The 16,187-nt window shown below is 58.1% G+C and overlaps 2 protein-coding genes across 4 annotated transcripts in view; both read right to left on the bottom strand.

The window, feature by feature from the left end:
* Positions 1-6,787, bottom strand: part of SLC41A3 (solute carrier family 41 member 3) — an 81,191-nt gene extending 74,404 nt beyond the window's left edge. Inside the window, exon 1 of one of the 2 annotated variants that reach the window (XM_082637196.1) lies at positions 6,195-6,787. The gene's annotated coding sequence lies outside the window, so the exon portion shown is untranslated. Of the gene's footprint in view, positions 1-327; positions 348-6,194 lie in introns of those variants that run through there. The other variant, XM_082637198.1, reaches the window with a different exon arrangement.
* Positions 6,788-11,484: 4,697 nt separating this feature from the next.
* Positions 11,485-16,187, bottom strand: part of ALDH1L1 (aldehyde dehydrogenase 1 family member L1) — a 42,872-nt gene continuing 38,169 nt past the window's right edge. For both annotated transcript variants that reach the window (XM_082639373.1, XM_082639374.1), the window contains exons 20-23: positions 15,552-15,717; positions 13,212-13,317; positions 12,544-12,743; positions 11,485-11,724 (exon numbers count right to left, since the gene is read on the bottom strand). In XM_082639373.1, coding sequence (XP_082495499.1) covers positions 11,669-11,724; positions 12,544-12,743; positions 13,212-13,317; positions 15,552-15,717 — 528 coding nt within the window. In that variant the 3' untranslated portion in view covers positions 11,485-11,668. The remainder of the gene's footprint in view (positions 11,725-12,543; positions 12,744-13,211; positions 13,318-15,551; positions 15,718-16,187) is intronic.

Here is a 16,187-nt window from a genome sequence, read left to right as displayed (position 1 = left end):
TAACCCGGAGGCCCCGCCCCTCCCCGCCCCCGGGCTCGGAGGCCCCGCCCCCAAACCCGGAGTCCGCGTTCCCCGGGCCCCTCCGCCCGGCCGCGCGGACCCGGACTCTGGTTGGGGGCTCGGGGGCGGGACAGGCCCTGGGGCGGGGCTGGGGGGACCGGCGGGGGAAGGGACGGTTGGGCCGCGCACATCGCCTTCCCCCTCCCCGGGCTGCAGGGCGGGCTCCCCAGGATTCTTGCGACAAGACCCGCCCTGGGATGGTTCTCTGCCTTGGCGGCTGCAGGGCCGCGGGTAGGCCCGGAGGAGGGGCGTGAGGGCCCGTCTTACCCCATCGGTGTCGTCCCGGAAATGCTCGGGCGGCCCGGGGCAGTAAAATGGCCCCACGCCCCTCGGACCGGCCGCGGGCATGCGCTGCATCGTGCTTTTTTTTTTTTTTTTCATCTAAATCCCGGGCCCCGCACACACCTTTTTTTCCTCCTGCAGTAATTTTAAAGCATTCAGCAGACATATTTCACCTGTGAATACTTGAGTCTTTAATCGATAAGGCCTGTTTTCTGAAACATTTCCATAATACCAGCATCACACCTGACAAAGTTAATAATACCCAGCTGTTCAGTTTTCCCCGATGGACTCAAAACTGTCATTTGATGGTTGGCCTGCTCTAGCCAAGGTGGGAGGAGGGATGAGATTTTGGAGGGAGTCTCAGGCGAAGCTCACCTGCAGGGTTTGCTAGGAGCCTGCTCAGGGTCACAGCCAGAATGTGGTCCCACGGAGGGAAGTCCCACGCAGGGGAGGGACCATCAAGTGCAGAGGAGGCCAGATATTTAGCAAGACTCAGTAAACACTGCACTATATTATTTCAACAAAAGACAACTTTGCATGTGAAACACAGAGTTCTCCAGAGTCAGAGACACACGTGCACTCTGTTTTTCAGGACATGTGGCCTTCTTGACCCATGTCTGGTTTTGGAGCTCCCCAGGCGCCTGGACTTCAGAGGGCCAGCCATCCTTTGGCCCCTCCTGCCCTCCCCATGGAACAGGGTTCATGTCACCTGTAGCCAGGAATCCTGCTCTCAACTTCTAGACCTGCTCCAGCTACCTGGGACCCAGGAATTCCCACTGGCTCCAAGCCCCTTCCGCTGATGTGCCCAGATCAGCAATCCGAAGAAGAAATGGGTCCAGGAACACGGGCTATCCCTTCCCACAGGGCCACTGGGAAGTCCAGTGGCCTCCCAAGTTGCTATGGAGTTACATTTGTCAAGGCCAGAAATTAGAATGACCCCCTTTTACAACTTATTTGCAATTCCTATGCATGCAAATATGCCTTGTGGGTCCCCATTTGTACTCTTGCCATGGGTTCTGTAAATTCTGTGGCTGTCTTGGTTCAGTATAATTATGAGCACAAGAAACATTTCATTTTATTCTGAACTTTACTACAAGAAAAAGAAACCAGCAAAAGCATAGTGATAAATGGCAACTTACAGTTGACCTCCGTAGTAGAGAAAGCACGAGAGTATGTAGCTCTCTTGCAAAGGGGCAGCCGCAGCCAAGCTCCTAAGGACGGCTGCCATGCCAGGATGTGGGGCCCGTTCTCTGGGGCCTTGGCAGGTGGCAGGCAGTGTGCACCAGTCCTGCAAGCTGGCTCGTGCCCAGTTTGCCCCTTGGCTTCCCCTCTCACTGGTGTTTACAGGTGCCCAGAGCACTGGGTGTCCAGAGCCCTGGCCAGATTCCAAGCAGTGAGTAGCTTTTGTGAAGAGCTGCTCTGCCCAAGCTGTAGTTTTTGGATGGAAATGTGAGATATGCAGACACAAAAGATGTTTGCAAATGATACAGTTCCATACAGTGTTAGGGGGTATTATGGACTCAGCTGTGGCTTCAAAATTCACATGTTGAAGCCCTAACCTCCAGTGTGCCTGTATTTGGAGATGGGGCCTATAAGGAGGCAATAAAGGTTAACTAAGGTCATGGAGGGGGGCCCAGCTAGGACTGGTGTCCTAACGAGGAGCCGCGGCCCTGTGATGACCCAGCAAGAAGGTGGCCGTCTACAAGCCGGGAAGAATAGCCTCGCCAGAAACCAACCCTGCAGGCACCTTGATCTGGGAACTTCCAGCCTCCAGAACCGTGAGAAAATACACTTCTGTTGTTTAAGCTGCTCAGTCCGTGGCGCTTTGTGATGGCACCCTAATCTAAGGCAGGGGATTAATATTTCACAGCAAGCTGATTTTAGGAAAGCTATGAACCTCAGTTTTCTCATCTGTAAAGTGGGGATAGTATCAGTGCTGCCTCACAGGTCGGACGACAGGAAGGTCCTTGTGAAGCCCTCAGCACACGAACGGGGAGCCCAGTAGGTGTTTGCTGCTGCTAAGTTTATTGTTATCATTAAAGTTCTGACGGGTGAGTCCAGGAACACGAATGGCCCACTGGGGGATGTTTGGGGCACAAGGAAGGCCTGACCCTGCCTGCACCTTTCCTCATGTCTGTCCCAGATCCCTGCTGTCACTCTGCCACCACGGCATCCACCCTTGTTCCCAGCCGGTCCTCGTCTTCCCCAAATGGCCTTCAGTTTGGCGGCAGCAGCCCTGGCGCCACCCCCTTCCCTCCTGCCCTCCATGCCCACCCAGTGTCAGGGCCGGTGGGCAGACCTGCTGGGCAGGGGCCCTTGTGACAGGCTGGCCAAGCCCTGCCCTCCCCCCCAGACTGACCCTGCAAAGTGACTGGAGTTTAGGGCCCTCGGCCTCTTCCCACAATGAGCCCACCTGCCCTGCAGTGCCGCTCAGCTGTGCCCTCAGAGCCCCCGGCCTCCTGCCCACCCTGTCCCACACAGGCTCCCTCTGCACGGCCTCCTTCGGCCTCTGCTTGGGAACTGTTGCCCCCGGGGAGTGTCAGGCACGGGTCCTCGGCCTCCTTCCTTGTGATCTCCCAACGCCTCTTAGCCACGTCACTGTGCTATACTAGGGAGGGTATTTTTGCCTCTCACACCCCGAATCCCTCAGGGGACTGTTGGTTCGTCCTTGGATTCCCACCGGGAAGAGACCTGGAGATGAGCTTGTCTGGGAGGTGGTCCCAGGAAACCCGCTGGGAGAGTGGAGGCGGTGGGAGCAGGAGGCAGCTGGGGCGCCTGGTGCTCAGTCCTGTCCTGCCGGGGCCTCGGAGATCCCACCCCAAGCCCCTGCCAACTCCTATCCCACCAGGTCCCAAGTGAGGGCTGCTTCCAGGACAACGGAGTCCTGGACCTTCAGGCCAGGTGGGCAGGTGGCTCACGAGGGCAGAGAGACATCCCAGGAGTCCCTGCAGGTCCCAAGGCCGGGCTGCAGGACCTAAGATTTCCAGGCATGCGCTCTGGGCCCCTGTGGTTTCTGTATGGCCCTCGGACCCCCTTTCACGGATGAGGGAACTCCCAAAGGTCAAGGCCACGCCTTGAGAGGCAAAGCCGGGCTTCAGACTCTGTTCTAAGGCCAGTCTCTCCATTCCATCGGTCTGTCTCTTTCAAACACATGACAGTGAGTGGCTGAAGGGCCGCACTCTGATTAACCCAGGGCTCCAGGTGAGAGTTCACCGCTCTATGGATGGTCCGGTGTTTGGTACTAAAGTCATAATATCGCATTTCCAGGTGAAACAGTAAAATTCCAAGGAATGCAATTTGGTCTCTAATGACTCTGAAGCCTTGTCGAGGGCCCTCAGGGATCCCCCCGCGGCTCTCGGATAATCCAGGGCCGGCGCTGCATCCCCAGCCCAGCCTGCCCTGCTCGGCAGAGGCCGGCCCTGCGCTTCACTCACACGACCCTCGTGGGCTTCTGTGGGGACATCACGGAGACCCAGGAGCGGAAGGGGCTGCAAGGCCGGGGGCTCGGGCCTTTGTGTGCCCAGCTCAGCGCCCTCCTGCCAGGTGCTCAGGAGCTGGGCCTCGGGGGCAGCAGGGAGGAAGAAACGGGCCTGCCCTCCAGGGTGCCCAGCAGTGCTGGGTCAGGGGCGTGGGACCTCTCGCCCTGCTGGACGGCCTCCCCATGGCAGGCAGCCTGGGGGTCTTCTCTACCCTACACTGCCGAGGCCCGAGCAGCAGGACTCACCTGCCTAAAATTCAGGCACTCGGGTGCAGCTTGGAGAAGCTGCTGGTTCTCCCTCCAGGCGGGGCATGAGGAGCAATGGTCCAGCTCCCAGGACCCGGCCGGGCAGGGCCACCAGAGGGAGCAGCCACCGAGAAGGCGCCTCGGGGCCCCGGACCTGCAGGGCCCAAAATGACGGAGCCACCGCTAAAAATAGTCCTGCACTTTGAAGAGAAGCTGGCAAATGGAAGAGATCTGGGGTCAGTGAGAGTCTGTCCCCTGAGGCGTGAGATGCAGATGTTCCCTGCCCAGCATCTCCCAAAGGCCATGCCCTGACTTGGAGTCTGGCCCATAAGAAAGACGTATTTGGTCTTTGTCCACTGTTCCTGGCACAGAGCTCCTAAAACCCTTGGAATTAATTTCCTCTGCTGAGAGGGATGAAGGTGTCTTTCCTTATGTTGATGAGGTGACTCTGGGAAACCACCCAAGGATGGGGCTGGATGCCAGTGGAGCCACCGTGTGATCAGAGGCCTGGAACGTGGGTCCCGGCCCCTGACCTTCCAGGAGGGGAGGGGGGCTGGAGGTGGAATCCGTCACCAGTGGCCGTGATGCAGTCAATCACACCCGCGTAAGGAACCCTCCATAGAAACCCCGAAGGAGCGCGTTCAGACGGCGTCCAGGATGGGGAGGCGTGGAGGCTGGGTGGGGGTGCGGGGAGGGCGTGGAAGCTCGGGACCCTTCCCCACACCCTCCCGGCGCGTCTCTTCCATCTGGCTGCTCCTGAGCCACACCTCTTGTCATAAGCCTACAATCCAGTAAGTAAAGTGTTCCTCTGAGTTCTCTGAGCTGCTCTAGCAAGTTAACCAAACCTGAGGAGGGGGCCGTGGGAACCTCTCATCTACAGCTGGTGGGTCAGAAGCGCACGTGACAACCTGGCTTCAACTGGCGTCTGAAGTTGGGGGGCGGGCAGACTTGCGGGACTGAGCCCGTAACCTGGGGATCTGATGCCCACACAGCTCTAAACTGTGGTGTACTCTGTAGAGACTAGGCACAGATTTACAGGTGAAGCGTGTGCATCTTTTTCCTCCTGGCGGTGAGTGACAGCTCAGTTGCATGAGTCACCTCACTTGCCTTTAACGTTAAAGTCTCTGCTGGGAGAGTTTCAGTTTTGCAAGATGAAGAAGTTCTGGAAATGATGCTGGTGACGGTTGCATGGCAACATGAGCGGACTTAATGCCACTGACCGGTACACTTGAAAGTGGTTAAGATGGTTAAGTTTTATGCTATGTGTACTTTACCGCAATTTTATAATTTTGGAGCCTTTCGTAAACGCACAGGCCCTGATCAGGCCTCACCCACTTTGCAGTTGAGTCCCCTGGTTCTACCATGAGAACAATCTGAATTCAGGTTAGTTGCTGGAGCCTGAGCAGAACCCCAGCTCTCCCACCTCTCTGTACTGAAGCACATAATATTTTATTTAAAATTCCTTTCTTTTTTTTTTTTTTTTGCGGTACACGGGCCTCTCACTGTTGTGGCCTCTCCTGTTGCGGAGCACAGGCTCCAGACGCGCAGGCTCAGCGGCCATGGCTCACGGGCCCAGCCGCTCCGCGGCATGTGGGATCTTCCCGGACCGGGGCACGAACCTGTGTCCCCTGCATCGGCAGGCAGACTCTCAACCACTGCGCCACCAGGGAAGCCCCTAAAATCCCTTTATTTCTCATCTATATTACAGTGAGGGCAATATATTAATTTATTTAGATCACATGTATAGGTGGGTAATGTGACCTGAAAATCACTAGAGAATATAAAAAGGGTGATCTAAAAATATTTGTAATATAAAATGAAGACATTGGGATGGGCAGCATTGAGAACACTGACTTAACTATTTCCCTGGGGGTGATACTTTGGATGCTCCAAAAACGTATGGCTTTACTACAGACTCCTATAGTCTAGCCCCTCCTTCCCTGCCTGAGCCCTATAGTCTAACCTGCACTGAAACATTGACTCAGAGATTTCACTTCTTAAAGCTGTCTGTATCAGTTAGCTTTTGCTGCACGAGAAACCACCCTGCCACTGAAAGGCTGTAAACAGCAGTCATACTTATCCCACGATTCAGTGGTCAGTGCTGGGGCTGGTCTCCTCGGATCCTCACCTGCAAGTCTGCGGTCAGTTCCCGGCCACTTCGGCGGCTGTGCTTTGGGGCCCAGCGACACTGGGCCCATGTCTCTCACCCTCCACGAGACTGGTTCAAGCGCGGAAGCTGTGTGTCTTCTTGAGGCTGAGGCTTGGACAAGGCACCGCATCACATCTGCCACATCCTACTGGTCAAAGCAAGCCACAAGACCCGCCCAATTCAAGGGATGGAGAAGCAACCCCGTTACTTGGTGGAAGCAGCTCCAAAAATCGTGGCCGTTTTTAGGACTCGCCATGTGGGTCCCACCTCATTCCCTCTCCCTGCAGGTCTTTGCTTAAATCCCACTTTATCAGAAGGGCCTTCCTGAGCGCCCCGTATAGAACAGCAGCGCACCACCCACTCTCCCCACAGACAGCACTCCCCATGCCCTGCTGCTGTGGTTTTCTCCAAGCACTTATCCCCAGATCATATCTACTACGTGAAATAGAAAGCAGACGCCTGGCCGCTCCATGTGTCCCCTCCACGTCCCCTCGAGTACAGAACCATCTCGTCTCTGGGACCATGTCCTCTGGAGGGGAGGAGGGGAAGGAGAATACCCAGCATGCCCCCCTCACCGCCCCGACCCCGAGACCCATGGGGCCTCCTCCCTTCGAATCCTCTTTCCTTTATTATGTGGAGCAATCCTGGGACCACGTTTTGATCCTGAACATCCCCACCAGCCCCCGTTTTACCACATCGGAGATTTTTTCCTGAATGATGCAAGGCTCGGCCTCCGGTGAGTTCCATCTCTTCAAGTCCGATCAGCGGAGAGCCGAGAGGGGCAGTGTGAGCAGTGATGCCAGCCCCCCTCCCACCGAGCCCTATGGCTGGAGCAGGGGTGCCCACAGCCCAGCTGCCCTGCAGGGGTCGTAGTGGCTGTGGCTGGACGTGTCCTCAGCTCACCTTGCGGAAGGTACTGAGAACTGTCTGAGGCTTACTGCTGTCGATGAAAAATTAATCAATAGTCCATCTGGGAAAGAAACAGAAAATTTAATTTGAGCCAACCTGAGGATTACAACCCAGAAGACGGTTTCTCAGAAAACTCTGAGGACTGTCCTGAAGAGGGGAGTGGGGAGGCCAGCATATGTGTGATTCTGACGAAGGGCCACGTGCAGCCAAGCACACAGCCTGTTAGGAAGTTACCGCTATTCACGCGAGACAGATACCTTAATGGTTTTAGTGCTTTTCTAAGTGTGGGAAGAGGCGAGAATCCAGGTTCGTAACAATTCTCTCCTGAAAATATCGAGCTCTCTGAGGGTCAGTTCTGCCAGTTTTCCCCGAGCCAAAGTGCCTCACCCTGATCTGCACCCTGAATTCCTTTCAGTGCGTCCTGTAAGTCAGCGCCCGTGGTGGTTGATGACTTCATTCTTGTAGGACTGGGTGGTGGGCAACATTCTTTATGTCACAACCCCCTCCTTTTTGTCTTAATTTTGACCAAGGTTTTGTCTTGAGGAGGTATTTCATGACCAATTTATCCCATGGCACTAGGAATGCTCATTCCCAGGTCAGGCAAGGATTTCCTTGATAGGCCACTCAGTGCGCTGTTACTAGACTAGGCCCTGTTAACAGTAGCCCAAAGCCTCTGGGCCACCTGTCCTACTAGTCTGTTATGGTCCAGGAAATGGTTCCCTCTTGTACCTCCTTCCCGTATCTAGAGTTACACTGTTACAATCACTGATCTTACAGAACTATGTATTTGACAATTGTTTTAGGTCACCTAGTCATCATTATTTTTATCGGGTTTGGTAATGCAAGAAACAACAATCTTGTAAAATAGGCAGCATACAAGTAATACAGCTAGTGACATAAATACTGTCCTAAGTAAGTATTTGAGCTGAGAACTTCTTTTAGGTGCAGCCCAGTATCTCCCCAGGTCGTCTGACCAGTCTATTCTGCACCAATCATTATCTTTAAGGGAAATGACATAGTGGCCCTGCCCATAAAGTCCACAAAGATGTCTGCACGTACAAGGTGAGTAGTGGGTCATCGTGGCCTCTTAGAGGATACGGAAAGGAATGTTACCTTCTAAGGAGTTCCATGGCTGTCGCCAGAAGGAGGAAAATGGATTTCTGTGGCTGAGCAGATATTTCTGCCATTGGGGAGGTCAGGTGACACCCAATGCAGACACCCATGCACACTAGTGGGGAGGGAGGAGGCCAAAGGGCAGAGAAGAAGTTTATGTTTAATTTTTTCTTATCTCGCTTTAAAATACGAATTTTATTTCGTCACCACCCTGTGTAAAATCGTGTAAGACCGTGGTCATCACATTGTGAAATGTGTCTTAGGAGGACTCATAAGATGAATTTCGTTCTCTTCCCCAGAAACACAAGCTTGTTTCTGTCACACAGACACCACGAATTAGGTCACTGACCAGGTTTCCTCGCACTCTCGGCAGCTGGAAAGCCCTGACTAAACTGCGCTCCAGCTTTAGAAGCGGATAGTTTCTTTCCCTGCAGGCAGTGTCGGCGCCAGCCGCGTTCCTGCTCATCTTCCTAGCGCCCTTCTCTACCCTGATTCACCCACGCATATTTTAATTGTACTATTTTTCTAAGCTGCCTTGAACTCTTCTGTCAACTCGGTGAGGACAAATGCATTTAAATGTTATAAAAAGGGAGGGGCAAGCTCACTGTCTCCATGTAACGGGCTGCTGGCGGGTTCCCTCCGTGATGGTGGGGATCCAACGTCTTCCGCTTCCAGCCCGCCCCGGGGGAGGAGGGAGGGAGGGACAGCCTGAGCCCCGACTCCCCTTGCAGGCCGTGCCTCAGGAGGGGCAGCTACCACGTCCCCTGGAGCTCTGTCCACTTGACTGGGCTCTGTGGCCACTGCCCGGCTGCCAAGGACGCTGGGAACTCTGCGTCCTTCAGGCAGCCACATGCCCGGGTACAATTTGGGAGTTCTATGACTTAGGAGAGAAGGGGACAAAGGGAAGGTAATGGCAGATAACTCAGTCTTACGCTCCTTACTGTGAGATACTAGAAAATACATGTTTTCTCCGCCCCAACTCCTGGCACAGAGCCCCGGAACCCTTGCAATTTCCTAAATGATAAGAACACTGGAAGCATCTTTTGTTTACTGAGGCGACTCTCGGGGGCTCCTGGTGGGGTTGGTCACCAGAAAGATAAGGCCAGGAGAAGCTTCCGATTCTCAGCTCTTCTCCCGCCACCCACCACCCTCCAGAGAGAGGAGAGGGGCCACGAATGGAGTTAATAATGGATCACGCGTATATGAAGAAGGCGCAAAACACCCCAACAGGACAGGGTCCAGGGGCTGAGCACATCCACACCGGGAGGGTGGCACCCCCCAAGTCCATGGGACAGAAGCTCCTGTGCTCAGACCCTCCCAGGCCTCGCCCTACGTACTCTGGCTGTTCATCTGTTTCCTTTATCACATCCTTTAATAAACTGATAAATGTAGGTGAGTGTTTCCCTGAGTTCCGTGAGCTGCTCTAGCAAATGGATTGAACCCAAGGAGGGGGTCGTGGGAGCCTCTGCTTTGTAGCCACGTCAGACAGAAGTTGGTAACCTGGGGACCCTGCTTGGGATTGGTACCCGGGGGGCAGTCTTGTGGGGCTGAGCCCTCAATCTGTGGGGTCTGACACCAGCTCCGGGCAGCAGTGTCAGAATTTGGTTAAATTGCAGGACACTCAGCTGGTGTCACAGAGAATCGCTTGGTGTGGGGACCAGCCCCCCGACATCTAGTGACCAGAAGTGCCCTGTTCTGTGTGGACGTGAAGGAGCCTCACTGGAGAGACAGACCCAGGCGGGAGCACTGGGTGCTTTTCTTATACACTTGCCTGTGGCTTCTGGAGGATTCTGGAATCCCTTCTGGAGACAGGATTCAGGACAAAGACAGGCGCTGCCTCGCAGATGAACCAGAATTCTCAAGTGCAGCTTAGTCACCGGGCCAGCCAAGCCCTGGGCCACGGGGAGGAAGGTGTTTCCTAGCTCGACCTGGGCGAGGACGGGCTGTGCTCCAGGCCCTGCCTGCTCTTCTGCCTGCGGGGCTGTTTTCAAGGAAGCCAGGCCGAGCCCTGGGGACCCTGCAGGCTCCCACCTGGCGAGGGGGACAGCAGAGAAGCAGCCGAGGGCCAAGCCGGCTGCAGAGCCCGGACTCTGCTGTGGACGCCCTGGCCCTGGGGTCGGAGGTGGGGGTGGAGGAGAAACAACGGGGACCCAGCAAAGGGGCAGGAGTGGGAGTGTCACTCCAGTTAGGAGATAATAAGGCAGGTCCACGTCCCCTCAGGGCCGGTCCCCTCTACCTTGGGTCCTCACGAATGGCCCCAGGCAGGGGACAGAGTCCAGAGACGAAACACATTTCTCCCCTCTGTGGGCAATCAGACTGCAGAGCCAGCACCAGGCTGGGGGGCTGGCCCTGCCTCTGGCAGGCAGGTGGGCACGGGGCGGGGTCTGGCTCCGGGGCTGCGTCGTCCCTCGAGGCGGGGATGCTGGTTCTTCGTGACCCCTAAGAAGGTCTGGGGAGAAGGGCCGCCTCACGCTCGGGATGGAGAGGACACCGGGAGAGAGGCCACCCCAAGGCAGAGCGGGGCCCGGGGGCAGCCTGCTGCCCAGACCAGCCCCAGAGCGAGTCTGGGAGCCCTGCCGGCTCTGAGTTGGTGGGCTGTTCTGCAGGCAGGGGTGTCCGAGGTCCTTGTTCCTGGGATCTGAGGACAACGATGTCCACTCAGCCCCCTGGTTTATAAATGGGTAAAATCGTGGGCCCGGGGGAGGGGGGTTAAGTGACCCACACGCGGGGCAGGGGCAGGGAGGGTGCGTGCAGGTAGCATCTAGTGAGCAAGGAACCCGTTCCTCACGGCTCCTCCTACTACTCCCCAGGGAGGTTGGGACGCTGAGGGCGGGACAGAGAGGAAGGCCGCATTGCAGGGGACAGGAGAAGCGGGGAGGTCGCTGGGCCCCGGGAGACACAGAAGACACAGGCTGGGCGAAGGGGAGCACGCCCATCGCGACCAGCAGCCTGGGGCCCGAGCAGAGCCGGCCGCCCCCGCGGGGCCCTGGACAGGTCTGCTCGGCATGGGGGGAGGGTGCGGCCACTTGCTGGGGAGGCGTCTGCGGCCCAGCCTGCTTCCTCCCTGGCGTCTCCCGGGGTCACCCCAACAGACGTGTGTCCTAACTTCATCTCAGCACCCGGTTTCTGAAGCGGGAGCCGACACCCTGCCCAGGAGGGCGCCTGGCTCTCCCGAGCCCGGCCAGCTGGCCCGACAGCAGGACTCGCACGGAGGGCCTGGGCACACAGACGGGCCGGGACGCAGGGCGCCAGCCAGAACCTTTATTCGCACGGGGCCACTTTCTGCCCGAGCCGACGGCCGCGCTGGCGGGATGGGATGGGGGTCCCAGATGGGGACAGGGGTGCAGGCACGAGGCTTCCACCACGTTCAGGGAGGGGCTGTGCACCACGGGGGGCGAGCCCACGGCCGGGGACGCATCCTGAGGCCCTCCTCAGTACTCGAAGGTAACCGTCTTGACCCGCAGGTACTCATTCAGGGCCGCCTCTCCTGCAAGACACCGCGAGCCCAGGGGCGACGTCATGGTCCCGGCGGCGCTGTGCTCTCGTGACCCCGTTGGCCCCGTAGCTGAGAAGAGCATCCTGCTGTGCTGCACCTTCGCACCCCCTGCCCCGCTGCAAGCTCGACATCAGAGTCGATCCCCGACTGGACCTAACCCCCAGCTTCTGTCTTCCACAGGGGCAGGATGCGGGGAGTGGGACCCGCCCTACATTACAGAGCAGCCAGGGAAAGAGGGGTGCCGGGCAGAAGTCCTCTTCCCTGGGCAGGCAGGCCTGGTGACACCGTCTCTACACTGGGACTCACGTCACCACATCGGGCACACTCGGCCCCCACGGGTTCCCCTCTCTGAAGCCTGAGCCCCGACCGCAGTCCCAGGTCCTGCAATCTGGCCATTGCTTGCCTCCTTGGCCTCCTCCCCGCCCCTGGGCCCACTCCAGCACTCGGCCTCTCTCTGCAGCTCCAAGACCAAAGCTGGTTCCCTCAGGACCCACCGTTCCCTCTGGCAGGAATGCACGAACCTGGGCCTTCACGGCAGCTCCTCCAGCCACTCAGGTCTCAGCCCAGAGGACACCTCCTCAGGGAGGCCCACCTGGCCCCCAGCTAAAGTCACCCTCCAGCCTCCTGTTCTGATCGCTCTGTCTGGACGGCTTCCAGCAGGATCTGGCTTCCAGCCCCATTTATCACCGATCCCCTCCCAGCAAGAAGTGAGCAGCCATCTCATCAGCTCCACCCCTGGCCCCTGGGACTGAGCGGGCGCTAAGCGATGTTTGTTGAATGAATAAATGAAAGCGGGCACAATTAGGTTACCCAGGTCTTTGCCAAATCCTGACTGCTTGAACCCTCCGAAGGGAGCAGCCACGTCGGTCTTGTTGTACGTGTTGACGAACACGGTGCCCGCCTCTAGCTTGTCGCTGACGTACAGGGCCTTGTTGATGTCCCTGGTGAAGACGCCAGAGGCCAGGCCAAACTCTGTAGCGTTGGCCCGAGACAGCACCGCATCCACGTCGCTGCAGGGAAAAGCCAGGAGGGCCTCCGTGAGGAGGGCAAGGGCCTAGCCCTGGACGTGGGACCCAGAGAGACCTGCGTCCCCCGCCCCAGAGGGGAGCCCAACACGGCACAGGGCACAGACCGCTCAGCCCCATTGACCAAACTGCAGATTCACAAGCAAAATAAACAATGGTTGCTATTCCGGCCACTGAGGTTTGGCTGGCTCATGATGCAGCCATGGGTGCTCAGGGCTGAACCCAGCACGCCGTGGAGATGCCCAGAGAGACGCGGAGGACACTCCTGGTGGGCCCAGCTGCCCTGCGGTCCCCTGGGGTCTCCACCCCCGCGGCTGCGAGGAGTCTGCGGGGTCCGGGCTGCATCCACAGCCCCCACCCGTCTGAGCTCCCCTCCCAGCCCCGCAGCTCACGCAAAGACCCCAGTAACAAGGGCAAGAATGAGGCTGTCATGACCCTAAGTGGGCTCCCTACCCGCTGGCAAACCGAGAGATGATCATGATGGGCCCGAAGGACTCCTCCTGGGCTATGAACATGTGGTCCTCCACGTCCGTGAAGACGGTCGGCTCGAAGAAGAAACCTGTGGTGCAGACAGAGGAGTTCGTGACACTGTGGGTGGTTTTTCTGCCCCAGGCGCACGAGTCCTGACCCTCACAGCCTTTCAACTAAGTGCTGTAAGGACAGTGAGGTGATGCTGGGAGCTGGTCTGTCCACCGCCAAGGCTGCAGTTCGCAGCCGGAAGAAATCTGGGTTTCTCTAGTGACCTTTAGTCTGAAAGCACATCTGGATCCTTCGGCTAGTGCAGCCTCCGGAAGGCCCTCCATCGGCCCCGTGGAGGGCGTGCTCTCGGCCAGACACACCTTCTCCCATCCTGACTGCCACCCCACAGGCCCTGGCTGCCCCACAAAACCATTTCTGGCGGCAGAAAGGCATTCTCTGACTACTCCTCTGGACATAGAGCTACGGGCCCTGAGACCTGCTGGACTAAGGTTTAGTTTGGCCTGATTTAGGGAAAACCAAAAGACTTGAAATTTTCTACCTCCAGTGTTTAGAAGAACAAAAAAAAATTTATCTTTAATAAAATATTCCATATTTTTATAAATTATATTCTAACAGTAATTACAATTTCTAAAACATGAGTCACGTATGAACACATGTTGACCCCTGGGGTGTGGCCTGTATTCACCCTGTCTGCAAAGGAAATGTACCCCCAGGTCCCGGTGCTCCGGGGTGGCCAGTCTCCGCCCACACCCCCGTCCCCACTGTGCGCTGGGCCCCGGGAAGGAGGGCTGCACGCCCGGGATCCCTCATCCTCTGGTCTCCAGTTGGGTGGGCCACTGGGAGAAGCCCGTATTCACAGCACTGTCCCCCATGGGGTCCCAGGAATTCTGCTCCCTGCTCTTGCCCCTCAGGCCAGGGGGTGGTGGGGAGCGGTCCCCATGGTTCCTGGGTGCTGCAGCCCTAGCTGCTCTGCAAAGGTGCCTTCACGTCACGTCAGCCCCAGACTCTGGCTTCGTGGAAGCCCAAGTTCGTGGGGGCAGGGAAGAGGGCAAGCAGACAGCGGTGGCACAGTGGCTACAAAAGCTCTGTGCTGGCAGGAGGTGCCCAGGAACACCCGAGACCCGTGGCAGCACCACGGCCTGAGCCCGAGGTCATCTGAGCGATGAGGTCACCAGGTGGGGATGCTCAGGAGGCATCTGCTAAGCAGAGAAGCAGCCAGCACAGCGAGCAGGAAGACGCAGGCGTACTCGGAGGGAGAGTTAAGGGCCGCAGGTTGGACACAGGTGGTGAGACATGCTGGGGTGAGCTTGCCTCTGTGGACGCGCTCACCGTGGGAGGGTTTCGGCATGGGGGACACAGAGTCAGACACGGCAGCCGCATAAGTGCATGACTGGGGGCTCAGGAGGCCCCTAGGACCCCCATGCCGGCCCAGACTCAGGGGAGTGCATGATGGTGGCGGGGAAGATCTCCAGGTTTGAGAGAATCGGGCAGTTAATTAAGAGCTGGGGTCCAGAAAGAGAGGAGCCTGGAATCCGTTCCCTACTTCCATCCTTCACGCCATTGGGCAGGCAGGCTGGCGTGAGGCTCGGTGCTGGCGCCGAGGGTTGTATGGTGAGGGTGCAGGAAACAAACGTGTGCCTGGCAGGGGGAGCAGGTGGTCCAAGGGGAAGCAGCCAAGATCGTCCAAGCCTGCTGCTCAGGCTTCTCGGGCTCGGTGACTGCATTGGACCGAAGATTCTAGAGGGGCAGGTGTGTGTCTGGGGTCAGGTGGGGGCTGGGGATGCTGTGATGAGGTGGCACCACTGAGACTGAGGGGCCTGGGTGACGTGCACGAGGAGGGGTCCAGGGGTCAGGAGTCTGGGTGAGGAGACAAGTCCTGGGTGGGTGTGAGCCGCTGCAGGGCGAGAGACCCTCCAGGGAAAGTGTCCAAGCTCAGGACATGTAGGGGCTCTCCCTACATTTAAGGGACAGGTGGAGAGGGGGCTTCTGGCCAACAGTGGCCATGGAGGAGTGAGGGCCAAAGACAGGCAAAGCATGAAATCCAGCACCACGATCCATGGGAGGAAAGAGCTTCAGGATGCGGAGATGCCTGGGCAACCAGGGCCACTCCAACGGAGACTCCACCAGCTCCAGGGCCTCCTCTTACCAGCCCCACACCTGACCTGGCAGGTGTCCAAACAGCCAAGGTGCCCCCCATCCCCGAGGTCCCGGATGGGGGGCTGGAGCCTAGGAGCCTGGCCCTGCGACGCCTGCCCCGGAGGCCGTGCCACCCTCTGTCTTGGCTTGCCCGCGTGGCCAGGAGGGCTGACTGACCTGGCCGGGGGACTTGGTTCCCACCACAGACGAGCGTGGCCCCTTCCTTCACGCCGCGCTGGCAATACTCCACCAGCTTCCGGAGGTGGGCCTGGTGGTTCTGTGGCCCGTGGCTGGTGTCCCGGTCGAGGGGGCTGCCGATCTTCATCTTCCCCACCTCCTCCACCTGCAAAGGGCCGCCCCGTCAGGGCCGCCTGGTGCCATGGTTTTTGACCAGTCACCGCCTGACCCGCCCTCCCACGAATGCCTTTTCAGCGACCAACCGCGGGCCCCTGAAGAAAGTCCACACGCAGGGTTCTGACTCCTGGGACCATATTCTGGTTCCAAACCTGCCTTCCAGGCTGAAGCCCCCAACGCACCCTCCATGCAAGGCGACCTGGGCCTGGTGCCGGGGGCTGGGATGACGCAGATGTGCACGCAGGTGGGAGTTGGGGGGCGGCGCGGGGGCAGCACAGGGCGGTCCTGCACCCAACCTCCCAGACGGAGGAGCTGCAGGCCACGGGGTGGGGAAACAAGACAACGACGCCCCGTGACGAGGTGGGCAGATGGAGCGGCGTGCAGGGGCTGCACCTGGACTCCCCCCGGCCCGGCCCCACGTCTGCCCGCCCGAACACGGGCCCCGCTGCTCACGTCAGG

This window comes from Mesoplodon mirus (assembly GCF_964341445.2).
Source record: "Mesoplodon mirus genome assembly, chromosome: 12".
Classification (NCBI taxonomy): Eukaryota; Metazoa; Chordata; class Mammalia; order Artiodactyla; family Ziphiidae; genus Mesoplodon; species Mesoplodon mirus.
Note: the sequence above shows the minus strand (reverse complement) of the source record. Positions and strands in the feature narration are given on the sequence as shown.